At 64.5% G+C, this 27,907-nt stretch overlaps 1 protein-coding gene across 2 annotated transcripts; it reads right to left on the bottom strand.

The window, feature by feature from the left end:
- Positions 1-455: 455 nt before the first annotated feature.
- On the bottom strand, positions 456-27,659 carry LDB1 (LIM domain binding 1). Of its 2 annotated transcripts, none has more exons than XM_069796804.1 (11): positions 27,450-27,659; positions 7,002-7,104; positions 6,332-6,376; positions 6,026-6,101; positions 5,591-5,693; positions 5,207-5,379; positions 4,760-4,882; positions 4,501-4,584; positions 4,071-4,194; positions 3,489-3,631; positions 456-3,123 (listed from the first exon to the last, which is right to left on the bottom strand). In XM_069796804.1, the coding sequence occupies exons 1-11, from the start codon at positions 27,472-27,474 to the stop codon at positions 2,893-2,895; spliced, it is 1,230 nt and encodes a 409-aa protein (XP_069652905.1). In that variant the 5' UTR covers positions 27,475-27,659; the 3' UTR covers positions 456-2,892. The 2 variants fall into 2 exon arrangements, with proteins under 2 accessions (XP_069652905.1, XP_069652904.1); XM_069796803.1 differs by having other exon boundaries at positions 3,483-3,631; positions 27,450-27,645.
- Positions 27,660-27,907: the final 248 nt, after the last annotated feature.

Below are 27,907 nucleotides of genomic sequence, written 5' to 3'. Positions count from 1 at the left end.
GTAGCCCCCATGGAGGCTGGTGCTATGCCTCCCCCTCCGGGAGGGGTCACCTCTCCCCCCTTTGCCCCCCCCCAGGACACCTCCATGCTGCTCAGCTGCTGCTGCCCCGTTTCCACAGTGGGACCATGCCACCCCCACTGCTCCCCGGGGGATGTGCCCATCACCTTGGTGTCCGGCCAGGCCCCGAGCCCCTTGTTTGCTCTGACTCGGGTAAAGGGCTGTTTGCCAGCAGCCCTGTGCCTCGTCCTTGCTGGGATTTCTGCTTTCCATGGCGTGGCAGCAAGCCAGCCAGGGCCAGGGCCAGCAGCCCGAGGTGAGCCAGCATCATCCCAGGAGCACAGCAAGCCCTGTGCCCGCACCCCCTGCCAGGGCATGGGGAGCACAAGGGGACGCCCCTCTGCCTTGCCCACATCAGCTGGTTCCCTTGCTCAGAAATAAACGCTCAGGACAGCCTCAAACCGAAAAGTCATTTTATTGGTACCATACATGACTCATAAATGGCACAAACTATGGAGGGGAGGAAGAAAAAAAAAAAAAAAAAAAAAAAAGAAACAAAAAGGCATTACAGTGTGCCCAGGGCGGGGGCAGCAAGGGGCTCCACACCCTCCATGGGAGCCCAGCAGTGCAGCGGCGAGAATCGTACCTTAATTGCAAAGCAGAGCCCCCCCTCCCCACCACGCCGGGCTCCCACCCTGGGAGCCTATCCCCCACCTGCAAAGGGGCCGTGGGGACCCCCCGTGCCTGCGGCTGGGGGTCAGCGGGGCTGAGCCCTCCACCTTCAGGCTGCCCGTGGAGTGGCCCAGGAGCCGACGCAGGTGGCTCTCCGGGGATCTGGGGCTTGAGGTCAGGCCAGGACTGAGCCAAGGGGCTCCCGTCTCCCTGCCAGACCTCAGGGACAGCAGGGGGGGGACAGGCAGGGGGCTGTGTGTGTGTCCCCCTGGCTCGGCCACCCGTTGCAGTCTCAGCCACGAGTGGGCGAGACACAGGGTGCAGGCGACACCCCTGCTGCAGCCAGAGACCCCGTGCAGGTGGGAGCCCCTCAGCGACTCCTGCCAGCCCCATGGGGCAGCAGGACACGTGCTGCGGGATCCCTGGCTGTGGGATCCCCTGCGGGGAGCTGGGAGAGGGGGGGGTCTGGTGGAGAGAGTGGGGTGCACCCCCCCCCCCCCAAACCGCCAGGCTGCTCCGCCTGCCCCGGGCTCCCTTACACACGCACAGACAGACGCACAAACCTCTCGCACACGCACTCTTGCACACACACACCCCCGCACCACACCAGGGCAGTCCCCCCCTACCCCGGCCACCCCTGTGGCAGCGCTCGCTGCAACCCCATCTCGGGGCCATTCCAGGGGGTGCCCACGGGCAGCCCCGACCCCCAGCTCCCCCCAAAACCCCCCTCCGAGGCTGCTGGGGTGAGCTGGTGAGCACAAACGCCCTCCCCCAGCACCTCCCATCTTCTCCTTGGAAGAAGCCTTGGAAGGGATTTTTTTTTTCTTTTTCTTTTTTTTAAACCAAAAAAACCCCAAAAATTATTATTTTTCTCATCGTTTCCCCTAACATCAATGGAGGCACCTGCTCTAGTGATAACACATTGAAAGAACAGTATCGTACACACTGTCTACAGCGCGGAAATGTACAAGCACGAGGTACACGAACCCGAGGCGGGGGTGGGGGGAGCGGGGACAACAGCACACAAGATTTACATTGAGGAGGGAGGCGGGGGGCTGCCCCCCCCGGCCCCTGGAGGGATTAGAAAGGAAGTCTGCAAAGTCTCTCCTTGGTTTGAAGCTCTCCGAACTGGATATAAAACGAGACTCCCAAGAGAAGAAGCCTGTACAAAAGTCAGGACAGGGTGAGAGGGCTCAGGGTGGGGAGGGGGCAACTGGCGAGGGGGCTGGGGGGGGCTTGTCCCATTTTTTTTTCTTTTTTTTAAACTTACAATTTTAATAATATTATTTTTTTTTCTTAAAAAAAGACAAAAGTAGGAGGTACTGGGAGCCGGGGGTTGCAAAGGGGCCCCAGGCGGACTCACGCGGGGTGGGGGGAAACGCAGGGGCTGTGGGCAGGGAGCCTGGGCACCGGCTGCTCTGGCAGAGCCGCAGGTCCTCCGTGCACCCCCCCAGTCCTCCCAACCCCCCCCACCACGTGCTTCCTATATACAGAGTCCCCCCATGGCCCTGCTGCGCTCTCGCCCCTGGGGAGCGAGGGGAAAGGGAGGGTGCAGGAGAGCAGGGAAATGCGACGGGGCCCTATCCTCGACACCAGCCCAGTGCAGCAGGATCCGACCCCAGCCGGAGGAAGCTCCGTGGCAGAGCCGGCAGCACGGGGAAGGCCTTCCATCACCGGCCCCCCCCACCCAGCCCCAGGTTGGGCTGGGGATGTGCAACCCTGCTGCAGGTGGTTGCCCAGCAAACCCCAGCTGTAGGACCCGGGGAGGAGGAGGAGGGGAGGAGGAGGGTCTCTGGGCTGTGCCAGACCCCAACACACGGCATTCGCATGCCGCCAGCTTCCCGGTCGTGCCAGCCACTGCCGACACCTCCCTCCTAATTCTCCCCGCTCAGCAGGCAGAGGCTGGGCACATCAGGGCGGGGATGAGAAGCTCTCCGGGGAAGAAGCAGGGAGGAAGAGGGAGAAAGGGGAATAACGAAGCTACGGCCCCGGAAGCCCACCCCTGCCCTGGGGTCCGGCAGGGAGACAGGCGTGGGGGGAGCGGGGAGGCGGCGGGGGGAGAGGGCTGGGGGCTGCCTGCCGGGCACGCGCCCCAGGCCGTGCACCCCGTCGGCCGCGCGGCGCCAATCCGCCCCCGGTACCTCGCCGCTTCCCAGTCACTCTCCGTTGCAAATGTACAGGTAGATCGGTTGGGACTGAGTCCACGGGGTGGCGGGGGGGCCGTTACTGCGACGCCTGCGACGTGGGGTTCTCTGACTTGCTCTCCTGGCTGGAAGGCGGTTTGCTGTTCCAGGGACTGTTGGCCCCCAGTGCCGGCGAGTTGTTGAAGCTGTCCTCGTCGTCGATGCCGTTGGCGGCGTCAAACTGCGTGTTCTCCAGCCGGGTGATGAGCCGCTCGTCCTCATCCCCAAACTCCCCCCCCATCAGCGTGGGCTCGCCTACCACCATCACATCCTGAAAGGGGAGACGGTCCCGAAACATAATCGAGGTGGGGGGAGCCCGGGCCGCCAGACCGCCCCCCAGCGCTGCAGCCCCTTTTCCCAGCTGCAGGGCCACCTCCTCAACTCCATCGCAGGACCCGAGGCTCGGGCACCGCACAGGGCAGCACACCCTCACCCCCTCACAGGGGAGCAAAGCAGCTCAGGGAAGGCAGCTGGGACACCCCCTCCTTCTCCCCATCACCTGGAGAGAGCTGGGGGGGGCTCAGACAGGCAATCCCCGGGGGTCTCCCCCTAGCCACTCCCAGGGGCCGGGGCAGGGAGCCCTCCCCTCCACCCCAGGGGAGGAAGAGAGAATGGAAACGGGATGCTTACAGGTACCTGACTGGACAGGGCAAAGGTGCTGGCTGGGCTCTTCTTCTTGCTGTTGCTGTTGTTGGTGTTTCCCCCGCCGGAGCTCATGGTGCTGCCCCCCGACATCTTCCTTTTCCGGCGCTTGCTGGGCTGCTGCCGCGCTGGCTCCGCTGGCAGAGGAGGGAGATGTGGTCAGTCCTGATGAGAAGGAGCCAGTGCCCCCCAGCCCCTTCTCTGCAAACCCCTCTTCTCTGCAAGGACCACAGCCCCCTTGGGGGAGCATCACCACCCTCCTCCCCTCCACAGCTTCATTGTCCCCGCAGTGCAGGGGACGGGAGAGGGTGCAGGGAAGATTTCTGTCCCTGCTTTGCTTTCTGCAAGCAGCTGGCAGGCCCCGGGGAGGGAGCACTAGCTGCCTGCAGTCCTGCTCTGCCCCAGTGAGAAGGCAGGCCAGCAGACAATGAAGCTGGTTGCCCAACCCACTGCCCCAGCCTCACAAGACAAGGCCAGAGATAGGCTCTGGGGCTGGGAGAAGCCTGCACCGAGGGCAAGGCCTGAGCGGGCGGCGGCGAGACCCGCAGGCAGCACAGCGAGCAGCGTGAGACTCACCAGGTGGAGCGACCATCCGCTGCCACTTCTGGAAGAGGCAAGTCTTGAGGCAGTCCCGGGGACTGAGGCTGTAGGTCTTGTGCCGTGACATGAGCTCCTGCATTGGTTCTAGGATTACACAGAGCTGCAGGGAGCAGAGAGACACGGGGTTAGATTGTGATGTTCCAGGTCCCAGCAAAAGCCCCTCTGTTGGGCAGCCATCTGCGCTGTGCCAACCCAAGCCGTGCTGGGAGCCTGCGGGCTCTGGCAGGCCCACGGCCCCACGGCTCTCTGCAGCCTGTTTGCAAAACCCCTCTTGCAGAGCCTGCCCCACTGCCTCCCCCTACCCCAGGGCAGCCAGGTGTTGGGCAGCTGAGAGCACAAGATGTGGCCACCCTAGGCCCCCCCGCTGGAGCAGAGCTGCATCCCGTCCCTTTTCCCGCATGCTTACTCGGAGGTAGTTGAGTGTGGAGTTTGAGAGCCCACAGCGGGTGATGTTCTTGGATAACTGGTCCAGCATCTGGGGGTCCTGTGCCTAGAAGCAAGAGGGACAGATGGCTCAGCTGTATCGAGGCTGGGGACGGTCCTCCCGTGCCCCGGCTTGCGATGGGGGGACAGGGTTGAGGTCCCCCCAACCTGCGCAGCAGGGAGAGGAGCTCAGCACCCCTGTGTCACTCATGCCCCAGGCGAGCTCCCAGAGAGGTACTCACATGCATGGCAAGGATGCTGCGGGGGATGAGCTCTCGATGCTGGCGGATGCTGAAATGCCACGTCTTTATCCTCATCATGTCGTCGAACATGAACTCCAGGTAGAGCCGCCCCTCCACACACACCTGGGCAGGGCACAGGGTCAGGCACAGCCTGCTGCCCCCTTCCCCCAGCCCAGATCCCCTGGGAACCCACGGCTGCACACTGGGACACCCTCCTGGTGGCTTGCCCCTGCCTGCCATGAGACTCTGCACAAGCCAAACCCACAATGGCCAGGGGATCTCTGCAAAATGGGATGCTGCAAGGCTGGCTGAGACATGTGGAATTACAGCATGGCACTCAACAAGCCATGGAAATCAGTCTCCCTTGCCCTGTGGGACTGCAGCCACCACGAGGGCACGTCAGACCAAGACATGAGGGGCAGGAGAAGCCGCGGGTGCCGCCAGTACCTGGGTGAACATGGGCTTGCCGTGCTGGGTGACCATGGTGCACTGGTCACAGTCCAGCGAGACGAAGTTGTTGTGGAAGGACTCCTTGGGGTGCTTGAGCACGTAGTAGAGCTCTGTGGCCCCCCCTTCAAAGATGCTGCGGAAGTAACGGGGAATCAGAGTCCGGCCGATCGCTGGAGCAGGAGAAGGAGGAAGATAATGTCAGTAAACCTGGTTCACCCAGACATGCCTTGGGGCTGCATGGGGAAGGGGCCTCCCAGTCCCTGCCGGCTGGAGGCAGCTGAGCTCTGACACCTGCCCACATCCCCGCCCTGCAGCACAACCACCGCATCTCCTGCCGGAGAGGCAATGCCCTGGGGAAAAAGGGCTCAAGCTGCTACTCACTGTATCTCTTTGGTCCATCCTCCAAGCAGAAAGTGATTGTTAACATGGCGTCATCCTCAAAGAACTCCGTGGTGAAGGCGTCCCACCACAGATTGTCACATTCCTGGGGACAGTGGAGAGATGCCAGGTTATGGGGAGACAGACGGACAGACAGCCGCTGGCTGCCAGGCACAGCAGCCACGCACTCAGCCCATGGAGGGCTGCACTCCCGGCTGAGTGCTCGGAGACAGGGATGATGAGCCCTGTCCCACAGCCAAGCGAGGCACAAGGCGCTCAGGGACCTGCACAGCAGGGCAGGACTCCGCTGCCAAGGGGATTCCTCCTAGAGCCAAGGCAGCTCGTGAGGGCAGGCAGCGCAGAGGACCCCATCTCCAAAACACACACCTGGGAGCATCCTCCCATCCCTGGCCTCCCCTCGCTCCCCCAGCTCCCCACCTCTGTCCAGTTCTGCAGCCGCTTGTTGAGCTCAAATATCCTGTAGTCGGTCTGGTTCCCGTACGGCGTGTGCCTCCTGCCCAGGGAGCAGAGCAAACAGTCAGAGGAGGCAGCTACAGGGTGAGGAGGGGTCCCGAGCCCACAGTGGGGGGGACGCACAACCCCTCCAGGGCTGGGCAGAGTCCGAGCAACCCCCCCCCGCAAATCCCTGTGGACAGCAGCATGCCAGCCCTGCTGAGGCATACCCACTGCGGGGCATGACCTCCTCCCCTCTCAGTGGGGTCCCTGCCAGCCCCCCCTGCTTACCCGATTCCAGGCTCCAGGTACGTCGGTGGGTACATGGGAGTAGGTCTGGTGAGGGGGAAAGAGATGTAGGCAGGTCAGTGCTGGTGGGGATCTCCCTCCCTGCCCGCCACAGCTCCCCCTTCCCTGCCTACAGCAGCAGGCAGTCAGGCTTGCTGGAGGCAAGACCTGATGCATGGTGCTGGCTGTACCCTGGCTGCTGACGTCTGACAGACCCATGGGGTGACCTGCACCCCTGAAACTGGGCTCTGCTCCTGCATCAGTGGCTGCTCCACTGCCTCTGGGACCTGGCCCCTGGCTCTGCAGGGATGTGCCTGGCTCCTCTGCAGCTGGAGCTGGTGCCAGACAGGACGGATTTTGGAGAAGGGGTTGTTTTGGCAGGAGCTGGGAGTGCTCCTTGTCCTGGGTCATCCCAGGGGCTTGGCCTGGCAAGAGGCTTGGCCCAGCATAGCTCGGGGACCTGGGGGCTCCCTTCCACCCAAATACCACCCTTTCTTTACCCAGTCCCACCCGTGCCTGCTCCGATCACCTCTCTCCCCTCGTGCTAACTCAACCCCATGTGCCGCAGTCTCCGTATGCTGCTGGGAAGCATGACAGAGAGACCCTGGGGTGCAGACCCTGGGGGGGGAGAGCACTCCCAACCTTGCAGACCCCTCCCTGGGCCCCAGCTCACCCCACATCTCGATCCAGCATGGTGCCCGGGTGGAATGGGGGGAAGGCGTTGCCGTTCGGGGGCTCCTTTGGCGAGTACAGCTTGAATGACTTAGAGGAACAGCCTGGAGAAAGAGAGGGAACACGTGTCAGCCGGGGGCACCCCACAAGGACAGACACCCTGCTGCAAGGAGGAGGAGAAAAAGGAAGGATGCAGGACCAGTCAAGCCCCTATCAGCACAGCCCCATCCCTCCTCTGCCCCCCCCAGTGCCAGCCCAGCCCCTCACCCCACAGAGAGCTCCAGGTCTCCCTCATGCAGGATGGGACCCACAGGGTCAGGGCTGAGCACTCAGGATCAGCAGCTGGAGGGGCCCAGCCCCATCCCAGAGATTTCTCACTGATGCCCAGAGTTTGTCAGTTCTCAGCTGGCCAGGCTCTGGGGACGGCGCCCGAGGGGGACAGTCCAGCTGGTGAGCCGGGGCGGGGGGGGGCTGGCTGGGCCCTGTCGTCCCCCCAGCCCTCCCTCCTGCGCCGCTCCTAATCCCACCAACTCGACCCGGGAATCACACGGGATCTTTTCGCTGACCTTTCTATCGTCATGGCGACGGGTGAATAATCGCCCAGAGGGACGGATGACGGGTCCCCAGGCAGCCACCATCTGCTGCTCGGGCAGGCCAGTGGCCACCCGGCTCCAGGTGGACAGAGATCCCACACACCAGTCCCCATCCCTGATCAAACCACCCCAACGCCTCGCTGCCCCCCGCAGCACCAGGGCAAAGGACGAGGAGCCCACGGACGGCCACGGGGTGCGATGGGGGGGTGCAACGAGGCCTGCCACGTCTGCAAGCCAGCACTCATCCCTGAAAGCAACCTGGGGAACCCCCAGGCCTGCCAACGGGAGACAGAGATCCCTGCCAGATCCGGCCACGCCAGCATGGCCAGCGCCATCCAAGGCTCCGGAGGGGCAGCCGGGGGCTCCTTCGCTCGCCGGCCCCCTCCCACCGCCGGGGCAGGTTCCCGGGAGCGGCGGCTGCCAGCACCCCTCCCCGAGCCCCGCGGGAGCCCCGGCACGCCCTGCCGCCGGCAGGACCCGGCACGCTGCGCCCGGGCGCTGCCGAGGCACGCGGCTCACTCCCGGCAGGCAGCCGGGCAGACGGGCTGACCTGGATGGGGCGCAGCGGCGGGCGGGCTGCCAGGCAGCTCCGGCTCCACCGGCTCAGCCGGCCCTGCCGCACACGGGCACGTCTCCCCCTGACACGCCGTAGGTGGGGGCACTGAAGCTGGCCGCGCCAGGCTGCCGGCCACAGCCAGGGCCGAGGCGGGATTCCCGTCGGCCGCCCGCAGCCCCGGGCCGGGCGCTTCCCGACGCCCACGGGCCGCCAGGATTGCCGCCCGGTGCTGCAGAAAGCGAGCCCAGCAGTGGAGGGAAGCATCTGGGAGGAGCCGGGCACGCTGCTGCCCATCTGGGCACTGCCGCATAGCCAGGCGGCAGGGAAGGGTGCAGGGACAAGATCGGAGCAGCCACTCGGCTGCAAAGGATGCAGGACGGGAGCAAAAAGCATCAGGGTTAAGGAAAGCGGTGCCACCAGCACCAGGACCCCAAGATGTCCACTTCGTTGCGACCTGTTCGCCAACACAAGAGCCCAAATGACCAGGGCATCACCATCACCCCTGCTGAGCCGCTTGGGACCCCGAGCCCACAGTCACAGGGATCACACACGCAGCTGAGCAAGCAAGGGCTGGTCACAAATAGAGGAAGCCACCTCCCCGGCATTAAATCCAACTTGCAACGGGGGAAATCTGCGTTTCGCTCCTTGATTCTTGCCTTCTTGAGGGCCTGGTGCCTTTTCACCATGTTTCCCTGTGGCAGCCAAACCCAGCAGACTCTCCCCAGCACCCACCAGGATGCACTGGTCCCGCGGGGCTGGAGCCAGCCGGGCCGCTCCGCTGGGGGCTTGCTGCTCCCGCTCCTTGCTCCTGCCTCCCTGCAGCGAGGATAAGTGGGGCACGGCCCAATTTCTCATACAGCTGCTAACAACGTTGGCCTCTTGCTCTTACCCAACGTTTTCACAGATAAAAATTTTTTTAATAGGGAGGTCGGTGCTGGTGCGAGGGAATTTTTGCTTTCTGCTTTAATCCCTGTCAACTTGCACCAGTGGAAATTACAATTCAACCGGAATTGCACTAGAAACACAGCATTTCCATTTCCTCCACACTGCTGTTAAGCAAAATGACGTCAAAGTGTGCTTGATGCATAGGAAACGTCCCAAAAGCGCATGTTTTCTGTTGAAAACAAACTGATTCATTAGCCAGAGACAGCAGTGGCTGGAGACAGGGAGCTGAACGGCTTGTTTCTGGTCACCACGTCCTCTGCGGGGGGTGGGGGAGAAAAAAATCAGACCCAGCAGGTCTTGTCCTCCCACGCTTTGTTTTTATTCACTGATGAGAGATGGAAGGAAAAAGCCCCCAAGGTTTCTTGCTGTCCTTGGTCCCCATCTTCCTTCTCAGGGTGCAGGAAGGTCTTCTGGGGTGGTGAGAGCAGGGGGACACATCCCTCTCCATCCGTTCTGCTTCTCGTGCTCTTCCCTAGCCCCCTGCTCCTGGAGGTGGGACAGCAGACGAGCCGGCCCGCCACTCCAACCCAAGCATCCTTTTCCATCCTGGGCCTTCCCAAGCAGGTTAATACAGACACAACCTGCTTTTGGAGCTTCACTGGGTGACCTATCTCAGGATCTAGAGGAGTGGAGAGGAGTGGAGAGGACCCTGTTATGTGACCTCAGCAACACCGGCATCCTGACCAAGTATTATTTTTAATGCAGCATAAAATATGTTACTGGATTCAGTGGTTTTAAATAACGCTAACAATAGCCTTAGGATTTGATACAGGCTGTCCAAATTCTACATTCACTGCAGACACTCACACTACATGCATTACACGAAATAACGCAATTACTTTACAGCAGTAGCAGCAGCATCAACACCAACTTTTACTCATACAAGTGTCACACTGCCCAGTCCAGGAGATCCCTCCATCACCACCTCTCCCCTTCATGCTGCCCCAGCAACCTGCAAGCCCTGTCCCGCTGGGTGCAGTGACCCAGACCCGCAGGATGTGGCCCTTCCTGAGCCGAGCCAAGTCCAGCGCTTGGCCCCAGCCGATGTCTCCCCATGCCCCTGCTCTGCCTCCCAATTTGAGCACGGAAGATCCGGGCAGGCTCGGTGCAAGCAGGGATGCCGCTTGGCAGCTGGGCATGTGATGCCTCTGCAGACACCGAGCTGATGGGAGAGGCTTCCCATGGCTGTCCCTGGGCACTCACCCAGTGCCACAAAAACACATGCATGGTCAGCAAGTGAAAAAATCAGGCTGACACTGCAGCTGGTGAGCTATCGGCCCGGGCAGGTCCAGGCAAACGGCACAGTGCCCGTGGCCAGGTTGGTGGCCCCACGGCTCCTCCTCGGCAGGGAGGTGCAGAATAAAGGAACTCCACAAAGGGATGCCCAGGCTCAGCATCCTCTGCTGAGGCCAGGTCCCCAGCCAGGGTCAGGATGGAGCTGGCCGGCACCACACAGACCTGCCAAGAGAGCTTGGGCAAGGAAGCAGCTCCAGGCAGGCAGGTGCCTGGGGAAGGGAAGGTGGGTGCTCTCCTGGTGACTCACGTACAGCCTGGCGTTGCCCAACCCTCCGCCTGCCTTCTCTGCTTTGCCTGCCTCTGCGCTGCCAGCCCTGTGGGGAAAGCTCTTCTGGTGCACTGCCCGGCGGGTTCGCTGGAGCAGGAACGGTTAAAACCCTAACCAAGCCCCCAAAGCTGGGGAATGTCAGGTTTCCCAAGGAGCCAAGAGCACAGTGGGCACCTTGCAGAGCCACCACAGCCAGGAGACAGCGGGGCACCATGAGCTGAGACCAGCACCAGCCAGGGAGCTGCCTGCCCGGGCAGGGGACACGCAGAGCCTTCCTTGGCGTCTGGCAGGGAAAAAAGCCCCTGCCTGCACTCCCCTTGCTCTGTCTTGTCAGCAGAGAGCAAAGAGCTGCCGAGGACAAAGGCGAAGCAGCGCCGGTGCCTCGCTCCTACACCTGCAGCCGCTGGCAGGAATTGGTGCTCGCTGTCCCAGAGAGGAGCAGTCCCTGGCCAGGCAGCCAGCACGCTTTCCGTGCAAGCAGCAAAGCTCAGCAACGAGGCATGGACTCCAGAGGCTAATAAAAAAATAATGATAAAAATAAATGAAGAAACAGGGCTTGAAAGAGGCCGCAGGGTTACAGCTCAGCCAGGGAGCATCCTGCTCCTCCCAGCAGCCCGGCAGCAGCGAAGAAGAGGGGCTAGCCTTGCTAAAGGCTGTCGCTGCTTCCCGGCATGCACTGTGCCTGCTGCTTCCTGGCTGCCTAACGAGGCTTTAAAGTGTAAATAGCGGCATTGTTTCGCAGGGCTGCCTCGACGGGGTGTGGGAGCAGTGATAGTGGCAGGAAATCCATCTTCCCAGCCCAGCCCCACTGGCAGGGCAGTCAGGAGGGTGCTATCCAGGAGGGTGCTATCTGGAGCCGGGTGCAGGGCAGCGTCTCAAGTAATTCACGTGGGTTTGCCCGGTGACAGCGCCTGGTGTCAGGGAAGCTGGCAGGGCGGGGGGACAAACGCAGAGAAGTATCCAGAGCAACTGGGACAGGCAGAAGCACACGGAGCACTCCGTGGTCTGCTCCCACAAACCTGCCTTCACAGCTTCTTTCTCCTCTTCTTCGGAGTGGAGGGGATGGAGCGAGGCCAGTTGCAAACCCCGATGTTGTTACTAAACCAATGGGAACCCAGGCAGCACACACTGAGGCATGGCCCAAGACATACTCGGCGACAATCTCAACTTGAGGCAACCCCATTTGCTTTGAAAATGCAGAAATGACCCAGCTGAAGCTCCTGGGAGGCTGGGCTGTCCAGGGAAGAGGAGATGCCACTCTTGGAGAAGACCATGGGATGGTGCCACAGACCCAGCGGCATCCAGAGACCGAACCCGGCCAGCACGGGGCCCAGCCCTGACCCGCACGGAGGCAAAACCTGCAGCACCACCAGCCCTGCTGCATGCAGGGATTACCCTCTTGCTTTTCTCAAGCCACGCATCCGAGCTGGCCACGGAGCCTATCTTGACCACAAGCTGCCTCCCTGCCCACACCACATGGCTGTGCACGGTGTCCCCTGCGCGCAAGGCAGCGGGGAGTGACGTGTGCCTCAGGTCGCATCCTGCAATATTAGTGCAAAAGTCCCCCACTGCAGCACACAAAGCACCCTGGACCAGCAAGTGCTCCTCTCCATCGACTGGCTTGCAAACTCAGGGGGATGGCCAGGGAAGTAATAATTAGCTGCAGTTACTTATTACACAGTGACAAACTTGATGCAGGCTGTGAGGCGGCACTGTTCAAAAAGCAGTGGGAGACGAGAGCCCAGGCTGGGACGTGGATTTGGGGGTCGAGGCTCAGAGCCGTCCCACAGCTTCAGCTCTGCCGGAGCCCAGGGTCTCCCGAGAAGGCAACCTGTGGAGCTGGGTACTCAGCGGGGGCCCCGGGGGACTCGCTGCCCTGCGGTAACCCTAGGGACGCAGAGTCTCTCCTTTCCCGTTCAGGCCCTCAGATGATTCAGACACGTGGATGGGGATTTCTCTGGGAGGGAAAACAGGAGAAGAGCATGCCCTGCCAATTGCAAAACAGCCTGAAAATTGAATCACGTCCAAGGCTGCAAGCCCCAGATGCAATCCCACAGATAACCCAGTTTCAGCTCCACTACTATCAACTTACCACGAGGCAGTCATTTCCTGTGACTCTCGGGGAAATATCCCACTGTCCCTAATTACTCCTTTCGGCTCGCCGTCTCAAAGACGATCCATAATCAAACACTGCCGGTTTCAGCCTCAGGAACACACCTTTTCACATTTTCGGCTGCTCTCCCTCTCACCCAGACCCCTGCACCCTGGGGCCCTGCCGCCTCGCGGGGCTCTTGCGGTGACCAGGCTCCCGTCCCTCCCACAGCACACACTGGGGCAGCATCGGCAAACAAACGAACGACATGGTGTGGGAACCGCGGGGCTGGAAAATAAACCCTTGTCAGCATCCCGTGAAAAAAAGCCTCCCGACAAACTAGGATTTTCATCTTCAAAGGTTTTTAAGGCTCTGCGGCAACAAGGAAAAATCCACAGCCATAGCCAACCGTGGCAATGGCCCTGCAGAGCCTGCAGCCAGCATCTCTGCTCCTGCTCCCGGCTCCTCGCCCGCCACGCACGTGGTGGAGCAAAACCACACGCCTCCACGCGGCGTTGTGGGGCTGCTGCTCCAGGCAGCCCTCCGCAGGGGCAATATCTGCCCCGGGAGGGCTGGAGCCGAGAGCCAGCAGGCAGGGAAGTGGCGGAGAGGGGCTGAGGTCTGTCCCTTCGGCCGCAAAGGGGGATCCCCGGGCTGATCCCCTGGACCCGCAGGACCCCCAAACACCGCTGCCTCGGAGTGCAGGAGGCTGTCAGCCCCCACGTGGCGCATGGAGATTCGCAATCCCGGGATGCAATGCTCCACCTCGCTCCCCGCTGCTGCCAACGGCGCCGAGTGCTGCACGCTGGGACGCGTAGTCTCCGGAGACGGCGGCCCCGCCGCCGACAGCCGCCTCGCTCCATGTTGCGTCCTAGGTGGAGCCCCGCAGCCCTGGCAGCTGGCCAGCCACCCGCTCCAGGGGGGAAAAAAAGCTGGATAACTCCCGCTGCAAGGATGTGGTGGGAGCTGGCGCCTTCCAGCTGGCCGCGCCGGGGTGGCGCACGCCTGGGGGCAAACCTTGACGCTGGGGTGCAGCGCTTGCCTCAAGGTCCAGACCACTCACGGATGCCTGCGGAGGGGAGGGACAGTGAGAGCATGGTGGGAACCTGCTCGCTGCAGGTTGCAAGGCACCTCCATCGCTTCTTGGAGCTGTCAGGGCAAGCCTCTGCCCCCCCTGCTCAGGCTGAACTTCTCTCTTGTTAGGACTCGGTTTAAGAGGCGACGCGGGAGCAGCTGAGCGAAGGACGGGGTGGGCTGCTGGCAGTGCCGGGGACAGAGCAAACACTTGTGGTTGCCGGACTCGCACCGCGCCGCTGCGCTGGCAGCACGTGCTGTCGCTGGCGCCAGGGCTCTGGATGACCAGTGCAGGATGGGGCCAAAACCCCGGGAGCAAAGGGACAGGGTCCGTCTGAGCACACCTGCCTGGTGCTCCCAAGGCACGAGCAATCCAGCCCGAGCTCCCAGCCCCAGCAGCACAGTGCTGTAGAAACCATCTCCACCATCGCAGCACAGACTCGGGGAAGCCCTCTTGGCCCGGCATCCTCATTCGCAACACCAGTCTGCCCAAAACAACAGCAACCGGTGGGGCAGCAAACCTCATCGCGGCAAGCGTTGCAACCCACGAACACACATGCATGCGGTGCAAACAACAGCGGGAGCACCCCGTCCCCAGGTCACTTGGAGGATGGGAGGTTTCCGAGGGAGAGGTCCAGGAGAAGTGCTGTGGCTGCTCTGCCACCATGCAGAACCTGGGGTTCGTATTTTTTATGCAGACCTCAAGCTCATGCCGGTGCAGAGCTGCAAGCATGCGGAAGGCCAGCACACTGGGAGAGACCACTTAGGGACAAGTGGTGCTGCCACCCTGCCAGCCACACGACAGGGAAGGGATCCTGGGGCTGGGCTGGTCCACCTCACCCTCCACTCCTGCATCTCGAGGGGCTGGGGAGCCTCAAGGCTGCCAGCTCTTCACCACTCTCCAAAAAGGAGCTGAAAGAGGCTCCAGGTCCCCAGCCCGGGGCACCTCTGCTCACAAATGAACTTCTGCAGCTTTTCATTGGCCTATTCCAATTTTACATGGACTGTGACCTGCTGCGGGCGAAGGGAAAAATCCCCACCAAATGATGGCGAAAACCCCGTATCACCAAAACCTCTGACACCAGCCTGTCCCCCCTTGGATCACAACTTTTCTTCCCCTTTCTGAAGCAATATAGCTTGGGTGTTGTTCTGCTTGGCGCTTGTCTCCCTAGTCTTTAAGGCGTGCTTGGATCACGGACCTGGGATTTCTACAAAATCAGGAGGGCAGAGACCATGTTCGGTTCTCCTTCAGTGAAAACCACAACTCTCCCACAACGAGAACACTCCAAAACCCGAGGCTTTAAAGAAGGCATAAGGACATCCAAATTTGCCCATACTTAAAACAGAAAAGGTAAGAGCCGATACCTGACCAGTGCTGGAGAAGTTGCTGCAAAATTGCTAAGACAAGGTGCTATCGAAAGCATGGGGAGAACAAATTGGGGAGACCCCAGGAAGGGGTGTTTGCTCCCATGCCTGCCTGACCCGCCGGGCACCCAGGAGCCAGCTCAGACCCTCCTGGTGAGACAGAAGCAGCCGGGGGTGGGGGGTTTCAATGCAGGGAGGGTGCACTGCTCCATGCCCCAGAAGGCGATTCCCCACGGGACCCCACAGCCTCCAAGCCCTTTGCTCGCGCCTCACCCAGGGACCGGCCACCACCTCTAGTTTGGGCTCTTGCTGCAGCACCAGCCTTGGCAGGTGCCGGTGGCTGCTCCGCGAGCCCCTGCCAGCCAGGGCTGCAGCGACGGGATCAGGAGCTGCCTGAGCTGAGGAAACCCTGGCAGCGCTGACCCGGGGTGCTTATCTTATTGCCCATCCCGGGCGAGCGGGCTGGCAGGCACCGCTGGAGGTCAGAGCCCAGCCAGCGCCCGAGATCAGGGCAGCCTGCCACAGCATGCTCTCCCGGGGGCGGGTTATGGGGAACACTCCCTGCGTAAGATACCCCTCTGCAGCCCCCAGCACGCATGCTGATTCCTGAGCTGGAGCTGCAGCACTGACTTTCCCCCAGGCCCGAGGATGCTGCAGCCACCCCCAGCCCAGCCCCCCTGGGCCGAGCTGGTGCTTTGTCTGCTGGGGAGGATGAGCCCCCTGCACCCACGGGCCCCGAGCCCAGACGCCCCGGCGGGGCAGGTCCTGCGAGAAGGTGCATGGCTCCCCTGCGTTTGCACCCCTTGGACCTTTTCATTCTCTTTGAGGCACCCGAGGGAGGCTGGCGGGACCCTCCGAGCCACGGGCAAGGATGAAGTTGCAGCAGGCAGTGAGGGGAGGCAGGCGTGCAGCCCCCGGAGCCGGGCACCGGCCCCGCAGCCCCTGTGACAGCATGCACGGGGGGACCGGGAGGGCGCGGGGCAGCTGTCAGGGGGCTCGGGCAGGGGAAGGAGCCGGGGGAAGAACAAAGGGAGCTGCGGGCTGGGATGGAGCAGGGCACGGCAGGGCACGGGGGCTGCCGGCAGCACCCCGCGGGGCTGGGGGTGCCTCTCCGAAAGCCAAGACCTGGGGGATGGAAAGGGGAGCCAGGGGGACAGGCTGGGGGGGGGGGGGGGGAAACAGGCCGGGGAGCTGGCGGTGAGGCAACAAACTGGGGGGCCAGGGATGCACGGGGGAGCTGGGGGAGAGGAGAGGGACGGGGGAGCTGGGCAGGGATGGAGAGAGGAGCTGGGGAGGGAGAGGGGAGCTGGGGACGGGGATGGAGCTGGAGCGGGGGGGAGAGGGGCGGGCGGGCAGGGGGAAGCGGAGGGGGCGGGCAGGGGGCTGCAGCGGGGATTCCGGGCTGTACGGGGGTCGGGCGGGGAGCGGCGGCGCGGCGCGGCCGCGCACAACTTCGCAGGCGCGGGGGCGGCGCGGGCGGGACCCCGGCCCTCCCCTCCGCCGCCCGAGCGGGGCCGCCACCGGGGGAAGGGGGGGGTGGGGGGGCAGGCCGGGACCGGGAAACTTCCGCGGGGATGGGATAGGATGGGGGGGTGGGGGGGGCGGGGTGACTCACGGCGCTGGCGGCGGGCGGGGGTCCGGCGGCGGCGCGGGCGGCGGGCGGGCGGCGGGCGGGCGCTGGGCCGCCGCGGGGGCGGGGCGGGCGGGGCGCGGGGCGGGGCGGGGGCGCTTCCTTTGTCTGCGCCGCGGCCGGGACCACAATGGCTGCGGCGGCGGCGGCGGAGACCGCTCCCCCCCACGCCCCCCCCACTCCGCCCCCCAACACCGCCCCGGCCCCTCGCCGCCTGGCGGGGGGGGGGGCGGGGGAGTGGGTGCCTGTGGACCGGGGGTGACGGCCAAAAAGGGGGTCCCCGGAGAGCTGCTCCCCCCCCCCCCCACCCCCTGTACCGGCGCTCCCCAGGATGCAGGAGCCGGGTCCCGGCTGAGGAACTCGGCACCAGCCGGGGAAGGGTTTCCTCCCCCCTGCGAAAGTTTCAATAAAAATATACCTTTTCCCTAGTTCGGTTTGGGGTTTTCTTTGAAGTTTTTCGGGATTTTTCTTTCTGAAACTTGTTTCCCTTTCCCCCACTTTCTGGCGAGGGAAAAAATATACAACCGTTTCCTTTGGGAGGGGGTATTTAAAATGAAGTGTGCTGGTTTGCAATTGCCAGCAGACCCAAAGGGTCTCCTTTCCTTGACAAAACTCCAACCTCTTCCAATTACGAGTTTTTACAAAAATTTCCAATTTTGTAAAAAATTTCCATTACGAAAATTTCCATTACAAAAAAATCCCATCTTTTCCATTCCCACCTTGCCCCACACCTGCCCCTCGCAAGCTTCTGCTCCTTGCCCTGGCAAATCAGACTGGCACAGACCTGTGCTCCCAACCCAGCTGGAGAGCCCGTGGGCAGCAGGGACACGAGCCGGGACCCCAAAGCCCAGCCTGCGTGTCCCCCCAGAGCCCCAACAGCCCCCGGCTCCGGGTGAGAGGGCCAGGCTCGGCACACGGGGCTGTCGCAGGCACACACACGCACACGTTAGTGCATCTCACCCTGCACATGTGGGCTGGCGTGCACGCTGACGGGCCAGTATGCGCTTGCACGTCTCCCCAAACGCCTCCCGGCACACCCCCGGTTGGGTGTGCACCCACGCCTGGAGCACGCACACCTTCCCACGCCCCCTCGCTCACACGGCCAGGCCTGCACCTCATCCCCTCCCCAAAACAGCAGCTGCAGGGTAACGCAGGCACAACCGGTCGGGGCCCGCCAAGCATGCTTGTCCCCCCGAAAGCGCACGCATGGTAGGCACAAAACCTCAGCCACGAGGTTTCAGGGGTGTCCTCCCCTCCACGCCCATGCACCCCCAAAGCCCTGCACCTGAGGACTGGGGGCAGCCCCCTGCTCTGCAACTGGGTGTGCTGCCGGCTGGGACCAACACCAAAGATGGACAGGCAGGAGCAGCTCTGCAGCAGCAAACCCAGCTCCTGTCCCCCACACTCCTTGGCCAAGCAAGGCTCCAGCCCCACGCTGGTCCCCATCATGCCACCGTGCCTAATTTCCCCTTCCCCTTGCAGGCTAACAACCTGCAGTGAGCACCACCTTCCAAGGGCACATGGATAAACAGAGCAAAAGTCTTTGTAAAACCTAGATAAACAGAGAGAAAAATTCACTGTAAACCCAAAAACCTCTGTGAAACCCTGCTCCGCAAAAGGTACGTGCAGCTGGAAGTACCCACGCTGTCAGTGCTGCAAGATCTGGGCACGGGGGATGCTGCGAGTGACCCGACACGCTGCCCCATCGCTGCCTGTCCCCCTGCCAGCCCACATCTGTATGGTACCAGGTGAGATGGGGCTGCGGCAGGCTGCCACCCACCGTCGTTAGGCCAATAAATCACACCAGCAGTAACGCTGGTGACAGCTACAGGATGGCACAGCCCTCCTGGTCAAGACAGGCCATTAAATACAGCCTGCCTGCACCCCGTTCCTGCTCCAGGGCTGAAGGATGCACAGCGCATAGCCAGCCACCAGCACTCAACACGGTGCTGTTACTGCAAAATACTGCAAAACACTGCAAAAAGGGGTGTTTTGCCCCTGTACCAGCGGCTCCCAGCGCTGGTGCCATGGCCAGGAGGATCAGAGAGGAGCCCCCACTGATCCCCAGGCTCCACGGCCCCAGCGCATCCACGGCAAACATGCCCCAAGCAATTTATCCCGGGGCTCAGCAGCCCTCCGGGACTGCTCACGTGTCCCTGCTCGGCTCTGACGACAGTGCTGGACTGGTCCACGTGGCTGCAGCAGCCCCAGCTGTTTATGGTTATAGCCGAGTTAATAATTAAATAGATGCTGGATGGAGAGCAGAAGGGCTGGGATGCAGCTGGGAAGCGTGTGTGGCGGCGACGGTGGTGGGGGGAGCCCCTTCCTTGCAATGTGCTCGCGCCCACAGTGCGGGGGGAGCGGAGGGTGATTCCAGCTCCCTGGGTTTTTGTGATGGGGCACCACATCCCCTGGATCCCAGCCTCCACTCTCCCCCTAGCAAGGGCCCCACGTCTGCCTGGGCTCCCCGAAGCCCAGCCCTGCTCCGACACCCGGTGCAGGTCTCGGCCAGGGAACTGGCAGCAGCTCAGGAGCAGGAGCGAGCACAGGGATGCATCCTGAACAGGCGGATGGGAAGAGCCCAGTGGGGACCACGGCAGCCGAGGGATGCCCAGGTCACTCTGATCCCCATGGCCAGGGCTCGGTGTGCCCGCAGAGCACCCCCGAGGGATCCCAGGCGAGCAGGGCACGCTCGCACTGACACCCGGTCAGGGCCCCGGCAGGCACAGGCATAGAGCAGGGATGCGGACCCGTGCTTACATAAAAAATAATAATAATAAAAATCTGCTAGCTCTGCAAACAGCACAGCCTGCACAAGGGGACAGACTGGCCTGGCACTTCCAAACCTCCTGGACTTGTCCAAATAGTGGCGAGACTGGGGCACCGCCACACGCACGCAGACGCAGCCTGCAGCAGTGCAGCACAGCGTGCGCCCCAGAGCCCCCCTTTCAGGAACACAACAGCCACCCCACCCACCCCAAATCCTACCACCTTTCAACCAGAAATATGCTTTGCTTCCCTGTTTCTCAAGGAGGGGCTTCTCTCCCCCCTAAAGCTATGCACGCCCAGATCAAGGCAGGGGTCTGGGGCAGGAGGGGCCCCCTTTTTTGGCTGTAGAAGGCAGGGCTCCATCTCTCCCCAGGAGAGAGGCTTGGGGGAGGCTGGAAACTCAACAGTGAGTCATGCCGGGCAGGCGGCAGATCCGGGGGGGCTCCTGGGATTAACCCTTCAAAACCAGAACTGCTTCCAGAGGCAGGAGGAACGCCCAGGGGCTGCGGGAAAAGCTGGCTGCCAGAGCAGGGTGGGAAGTTACAGGGTCACATCTTGAGCATCCCACAGGGGATGGAGAAGACCACCTGACTACGCAAGCACTGGATGAGCAGCAACCAAGTGCGTGCATCTGTGCCCATCCGCTCCAAAACAAGAGGTGGAAGAGAAAGATTACAGGGAGTGCAGGACCCCAAAGTGCACAGGGTCCATACGGGGTGTCCACCCTCACATGACGCCTTGCTCTGGCACAGTGGGTCGGCCGCAGCACTGCCCGGCTGGCCACAGGCTCCGAGGGGAAGGCACAGTCTGCAGGTGGGCTTTGGCAGGTCCTGTTGGCAAGGGGTTTCCCCGTGGCACCAGCACCAGAGAAATGCCCCGCAGTGTTCCCGTGCTGTCCTCGAGACATCGCAACGCCTGTCCTGCAAGAGCTCAGCCCCGGCGTGGCCACCCGCAGCAGCGAGCCCTGGCCCCTCTGGCAGCAGCCCTGGGCCAGCCTGCCAGAGCCGCAGGGTTTTAAGGCTCCTCCAGAGGCTCCAGGTGGATTCTCTCATGTTACAAGAACGGTTCATTTTACAGCCCCCTTCCTGGCCTGGGGCTGATCCCCACAGCCCGGCTGGGCCTGGGATCCCATGGCGGGGAGGGGGTGACATGCAGCATGACTGTGCAGCCCCAGCATCCTGCAACTGCCCGCTGTCCCCCAAGAAGACCTTCACCCCTCTAAGGGGCAGGCACTGCTGCTTAAAAGCGAAACCAAGGCAAAGCCCTCAACACCCAGCCCCGCAGCTCCAGAAACTCTCACCCCAGCTGGGAGAACACCCCGATCCCTGGTCTGCTGCTCCCCCTCCATCCCCTCCCCTCTGCCTCCCAAGCTACAGCACGACCCCCAGCATACCCACAGAGATCTGCACTGCTGGGAGCTGCCACCCACCAAACCCTCACCCCCCAGGGATAAGCACAAGGCTGGCATCCTTCCTGGCACCCACATGTCACCATGCCCTCCCATGTTGGAAGCCCTCCAGGAGAAGGCAGGGGACATCTCCTGGGGCCATGGCCACACGTGGTTGACTCGAAGCAGGTAAGCCTCCGCCAGCAGAGCCCACCCCTCCTGCCACCCCCCTACTCGGTGCTGCCGAGCGCTCCAGAGCGGCTCTCCGAATATAGCAGCATCAAATAGCTCCATCAATAATGCATCGCTTCTGCTTCCTCTCGCTGCCGTGTTTTCGTTGCTAACATGCGTGTCCTTCCTGTTAGCGATTGCCTCCTCCCCACCAGCTAGGCCAAGCAGGGACACAGCCACCGCGGGATGGGGACGGCAGCTCCCCCGGCTCCAGGTCCAATGCCCAGCAGCGGTGGACATCCAGGCCCGTCCACCCCACTCGGGGGCAGCCCAGGGTTCAGGGGAGACCTCGCCGTGGATCCGAACCTCCTGCAGCACACACGCTGGCAGCAGGCAGGGTGCCTCGGCACACTGTGGCTGCCCAGAGGATTTGGCAGGGGCCACCGAGCTGGGAGGAGCATGACCGCATCTCCCCGGCCTCGGCGGCGAAATACCCCTCTGCAAGGATTTTTGGCAGCCTGGTACCCCCCGTGCCCAGGCAGCACTCCCACTCCTGACTCCAGGCACTGCTGCCCCACGCCGGGCTCCTCCAGCAGCTCCGTGCTGCCGCACCAGCGCTACCATCCCCGGCGGGGAGAAAGCTCCCGCTGCCTTGCTCCTGCCTGCCCCTGCCCGCAGCTGCCCCGGGCTCACCCCGGGCCAGTCGGTGCAGGCAGGTCGGGGCGCCCGGGCCTGCCCCGTGCCCGGCGGAGCTGCGTGCCTGCGACACGGCGTGCTGCCATCTGCTCCCACCAGTGGGGAAGCGGGAGCCGGGGCGGGCAAGAGCTCGCGCCCACCGCCCTGCAGGGGAGGGAGGGTGGGCAGCTGCCCACAGCGGGCAAGGGCAACTCTTGCCCCTCGAGGGGAGCCCCCAGGGCTGTGCATGACCCTGGCCGGAGGAGGACGCTTGTCCAGAGCAGAGGTTGGCGCAACCGGCTGCTGCAGAGCGGGGCTGCGCAGGAGCTGCCCCCCACCGTGGAGGGGGTGCTGACAACCCATGGGGAGGCTGACACCCTGCCAGCCCTCGCCCAGCGCCATCCCCATCACGGCCGGCGTCCCAGCCTGGCTCAGGCGGCAGATCCACCTGGGCAGATCCACCTGGGCTGCACTGCAGAAACCTGGCTGCGCTCCCAGCACCAGCCCCTCCGTACGCAGGAGGGGGGTCGGGGCTGCCACTCCTGCAGAAAGCAGGGGGCCCCCCCGGCTCCTGCCTGCCGCCCTCGCACTGCGGGGCCATCCCTGGGGGGGGGCAGACACCGTCACCCCGGTGCAGAGGGACATCCGGGACCTGCCTGTGGGTCCCGCAAAGCTGAGGGCAGAGCGAGACCCTGCAAAGGAGGGGCGGGAGCTGCACCCCACAGGGCCCCCCCCCCGAGAAAGTGGCCACAGAGGGGTGCGGGCAGGGCGTTATCGGCCACCCTGCGGGCAGGGTGGGGTCGGGGCCGAGCAGGGGCTGGCGCCTGCGGCAGGGGAGATTACGCCCCGGATCTAACGTTCACCCCGATCAGCAACCTGCCTGGGAGGGAAGGGGGCAACGGGGGGCTGGTCTAACAGTTCGGGGGGGAGGGGTCCCGTCCCTCGTGGCGCCCACTGGCACCCCTGCCCAAGGGGGATGCCCCACATTGGTGCACAGCCCACGCTCCCGCACCTCCGTGAGCACGCTGCAACCCAACCTCCCAAAAACCTGCTGGCATCGCCCCTGCTACAGCCACCCCATCCCTGGCCAGCAGAGCCCCTGGGACGGGGTCCCAGGGGGGTGGCTGCCATCATCCCCACTCCAGGTGGGGCCCAGCAGGCCCTGGCAGCCCTGCTGGCTCCCCAGCACCCTCCCCCCCCCGGCACCAGCAGGAAACCACAGCCTCAGCCTGCAGGCAGGCCGATAACGGTCACCCAGCCCCATCCTGCCTGCACCCACCACCGCCTCGGGGAGGGGGCACCCAGCCCAGCTGCCTCGACACCCGCTGCTCCCCAGGCACAAGGTAACGAAGGGGTGCACCCACGCCGCACACAACGGTGGCCCCACAGGACCCGTGTCACCCCGCACAGAGCTGGGGGCTCTCGCAGGCTGTGCCGGCAGTGCAGCGCACCCCAGGACGCACCAGTGGCCGTCGTGCATGGGCACACGCGCTCCTGGTGTGCTCCCGGCACACCACGCAGTCCTGCGCCTTGTGTGTACAAGCAACACGGATGTGGCTGGGGAATCCCACAGCAGATGTGGGGGAGGAGAGGGTGGCATGAACTGAGTGAGCTAAACACGCATGGGCCAGGCAAGGGATGCCTGTGCTGCTGCCATTCCTGCTCTGCCTGGGGGCATGTAGCTACCTGGCCAGGGCACTGCTGGCCACAAGTGCTCCTGGGTTGCAGGGACACCTCCCTGCCCTGGTGGTCCCATCCCACTGGCTGGCATCCACCCACTCCCCAAAGGAGCAGCTTTCACAGCAGCTTTCTGTTGAGCAGACAACACCATTTCTGGAGTAAACTCGGAGTCCAGCGCAGACACCCAGTGCTGAGCCCACTGGTACTGCATTAACCCATCCACATCTCTGCGGCCGAAGCCGAGCCGGCAACAGGGTGAGCTTGCACCAGCCCCAAGGAGTGCTGTGAAGCGCGCAGCCTCACACCAGTGCCCGAGACCCCGAGGAACCGCCTCGCCAAGCACCGGGTGGCCATGACCCCATCCTGCCTTTGCCAGAGCGTGCCAGGCACGGGCAGGTGACATGGCGCATGTAGCTTCTATCAGGCAGGTGCTTTGCCACGCAGAGGGGGACGAGGCGAATGGCATCTTCCATCCAAGCATCGCCCGCAACACAAAGAGAGCCTGGGCGAGAACACACGGCCATGCAGGATGAGGCCTTGGGACCCCAGCTGCTCCCTCCCCCCAGCATGCCCGGGTGCACCCCAAGGTGCCAGGCAGGCCCGGGGGGTGTTTCGGAGCCACAGCCCACACATGTCGGGGCTGCCCGACCCCCCCCACCGCAGCGCTCAGCCCGCTCCCCGCACACCGCCGTCCCTCTCCCAGCGCATCTGTCGCAGGAGGCACGTGGCACAGCTTGGCCTCGTGACGGCGGGGGACGCGCGGCACCAGCTTGGCAGAAGGGAGGGAAACGGCAACAGGCTATCCCCCAGCCGGGCACGTCCATCCCGGGACCCTAAGCGCGTGGATCGGTTTGTCTTCCCTCCTGCCAGAGGGGCGCACAGGCAGGCTCCCTGCAAGGCGTCCCCGGGAAGAGGTGCTGACCTCGGGAACGTCGCTGCCCTGCCGTGAAGCCAGAGCCGGAGCCAGCCCTGCTCCAGCAGGGCTACCCTCCAGAGCACAACTCTGCAGCCCTCCTCCCCCTCTCTGCACCAACACCATCCCTATGGGAGGAAAAATAATGATAATAATAAAAATAATTAAAAAAGAAAGTGCGGAGCACGGTGGGAGAGCAGTGCCCCCAGGAATCAGGACCCCTCTGGGGTCTGGATGCCAAGACCTGCCCAGTGCAAAGGGCTGAGCCGAGTGGCCCTGGGGACGGCAGCACCAGCACCGGGTGGCTGCCACCCTGGCCACCATCAGCTCCACTCTGAGCCTGGCACGCTCTCCCTGCTCACATCTCCATTTCGGGGCTGAGGGCTGAAGCCCCCCAGCCCTCCACTGACCCCAGCAGCTCCCCACCATCCTCAGGCACAAGGACCGTGGCAGGTTCCCAGTTAAGCAGCTACCCCATTCCCCAAACCTCTTGAAGAGTGGGGTGAAGAGCAAGGAAACATCCCCGGAGGGGTGCAAGAGGAGCTGCAGCAGGGCAGGATGCACCCCGGGGGATGGCAGGGAGTGCGCTGTCCCCCCAGCAGGGCACAATTTCGAAGGGGGCGGCCGAGACCCCCCCAACAGCAGCTCCCAGGCAGGAAACTCCTCCAAGTTAACTCAGCCCCGAAGAGCAGCCTGGGCAGAGCGGCTCATTAAATGTTTCTGGCTGGCGGGAGGCCAGCGGCAGAGCTTGTTTTTTCTATATTCCGATAAACAGTCCGGGGAGGGGAAGGGGGAGGGGGGCGCAGGCTCTGGATGTGCCACCCAGCCCCGGCGGGGGGAGCAGGGGGAGAGGCAGGGGGCACACGCGCGTGTGCACACACGTTGCACGCACCCGCGTGTCCTCCCCGCCGCGGGGGAGCGGGCAGCAGTGGCGGGGGGGGGAACACCCGGACACGACAACACATGAAGCCATCCGCAGGGATGCTCCCAGCTGCGGGGCGACCCCACGGCCCCCCCATCACCGCACCGAGGGAGGACAGCCCACCCCCCCACCCCCCCTTTTGCGCCCACCAACATGGCGATGACATTCCCAGTGGCACGGGGCCAGCTCCCGGGGGACGCGACGGGGCCCCGCGGTTAGCCGCCACTCTGCCTTCGCCCCCACCGAGGCGGGACCCCCGCCAAGGCCGGGGGAGGAGGAGGGGGTGTCACGGAGGGGGGGGCGTCGAGCCCCCCGGGTGCGGGGTGCCTGCCGGGGCGGGTGCTGTGGCTGCTCGGCCTGGCTCGCAGGGAGGTTCACGTGACTTTCTGCTTGAGGAAGCAGCGCTCTGGCAGCTTCCAGTGGGAGATGGAGGAGGAGGAGGAGGATGGGGGAAGGGGCCGCTTGCCTTCATGGAAACACGGCGGAGAGGCGCAGGCAGCACAGGGGCGGGGGGCCGCCATGCAGGGGCACCCCCCCTTCCCCGCCCCGGGGAATCCAGCTGCAAAGCCCTCGGCGGAGGCAGTCCCGGGGGATGCGTGGGGACTGTGTGCCGTCACAGCGTCCCGCTGCTCCCCGCAGCCTCCCCAGCACCGGGGGTCCCGGCCTGGCGGGAGGCTCTCTCGGGACCGCTGGGGCACCAGAAAGCTGCCGCGGGAGTTGGGCTGAGGAACGTCCCCCGCTGCCCCCCCGCAGGGACCCCAAGTGCTGGCGGCCCAGGGAAGCAGCAGAACCTCATCTCCAGGGCCCCTGGGCAGGGGCCCCCGCTTCCGCCACCCAGCGCCACCGGGATCTGGTGCCGCAGAAGGCTCCGGCAGCCCTCCGGGACCCCTGCCCTGCCTTGCTCCCGGCACAGCGACGTCCTGCACACAGCAGCGAGCGACGCAGCCGGGCCAGCTGCCCCAAACCTGCCCCAGACCCCAGGCGTCCGGGTGAGCATCCCTGTGGGAGTGCCCCTGCCAGGTGCTGAGACCTCACCAACTTGTCACACCCCCCAGGAGACCCTAGCAGCCTTGCCAGCCCACGGGGGCCAGGACAGAGAAGGAGCCCCTCAGCAGGCACCCCACAATAGCCATGGCGGAGGGGCACCCAGCACCCACTGGCAGCATGGCCAAGCCACTCCAGGGACCCCGTGCCCCGCACCCATGTGGGGAGCACAGGGGCAGCCCACAGAGCTATTGCCCCGGCTGCGGGGTCTGCTTCAGGGTCACCCCTCGCAGTGCCACCTGCACGCCTGCCCAACGCCCCTGCGGCACCCTGCCCACGGGGTCCCAGCCCCAGGGCTGGCACCGGCACCCATGCCGTGGGGCCCCAGCACCCATGCCGTGGGGCCCCAGCCCCACAGCCAGACCCCAGTACCCACACCCTGGGGACTCCAGCCCTACAGCTGGACCGGAGCAGCCATACCATGGGGACCCCATCCCCATGGCTGGACCCAATGGCCACGCCATAGTGCTGGGACCCCAGCCCCCCCACCTTACCGACCCCCGCTCCATAGCTGGACCCCAGAAGCAGCACCACGAAGACCCCAGCCCCACGGCCAAACCACAGCACCCACGCTGAGGAGTCCCCCACCCCATAGCTGGCTCCCAGCAGCCATGCCCCGTGGACCCAGACCCGCAGCCAGCCCCCAGCGCCAATGCCATGGAGACCCCAGCCCCACAGTCGGCTCCCAGCAGCCATGCCCCGGGGACCCTGGCACCACGGCTAGACCCAGCACCTGTGCCAGGGAGTCCCAGCCCCACGGCCAGCCCCCAGCACCAGTGCCGTGGGGACCCGGCCCCATAGCCGGACACCAGCATCAGTGCAGCGGGGACCCCAGCCCCACAGCCAGACCCCGGTCTCCATGCTCTGGGGCCCCAGCCCCATAACCAGCCCCCAACGCCAACGCCGTGGGGACCCCAGCCCCACAGCCGGAGCCGGACACCAACACCACCGGGGCCCCCGCCTCACAGCGGGCCCCCAGCCCCACAACCAGCCTCGATGCCGTGGGGACCCCAGCCCCACGGGCAGCCCCCGGCCCCGCACCCCGGCCCCCCGCCGCCGCGGCACTCACCAGGGCATGCACAGCCCACTGACATCTTCACATGCCTGGCCCGGCCGGGGGTCGCTGCGCGCTGCCCGGGCCGCGGGGGTCTCGCATGGGCGGCGCGCCGCGGGCTCCGGCGCGGCGGGCGGCGGGCAGCCCCGCGCGGCCGCGGGCACGGCCACGGCCAGGGGCGGGCGAGCGGGCGCGCCGCGGACCGGCGGCGGGGGCGGCGGGAGCGGGCGGGGCGGGGGCCGCGGCGGCGGAGCGGGAGCGGGGGCGGCTGCGCCGGCGGCGGCGGCGGCGGCGGGCGGGCGGGCGCGCCTCTGCGCGTGCGCGGGACGTCCGTTCGACCCCCCCCCCCCCGCCTCCCTCCCCGCCGCGGGCGCGTGCGTGCTGCGTGCGTGCGTGCGCGCCCCCACTGCCCGCCGCCGCGCACGCGCGCGAGCCCCCCGTCCCCGTTCCCCCCCCTCGCTTCCCCGCGTCAC

Source organism: Haliaeetus albicilla, chromosome 11 (genome assembly GCF_947461875.1).
Source record: "Haliaeetus albicilla chromosome 11, bHalAlb1.1, whole genome shotgun sequence".
NCBI lineage: Eukaryota > Metazoa > Chordata > Aves > Accipitriformes > Accipitridae > Haliaeetus > Haliaeetus albicilla.
Note: the sequence above shows the minus strand (reverse complement) of the source record. Positions and strands in the feature narration are given on the sequence as shown.

Bases quoted from the DNA above. Each gene is read 5' to 3' on its own strand.
- LDB1 (XM_069796803.1), bottom strand. From the start codon at position 27,474: ATGTCAGTGGGCTGTGCATGCCCTG. The intron at 4,195-4,500 runs GTAAGCATGCGG...TGCTCCCTGCAG, and splicing joins CCACACTCAACTACCTCCGA to CTCTGTGTAATCCTAGAACC. The intron at 3,124-3,482 runs GTAAGCATCCCG...CTCCCCTTTCAG, and splicing joins CCCTGTCCAGTCAGGTACCT to GATGTGATGGTGGTAGGCGA.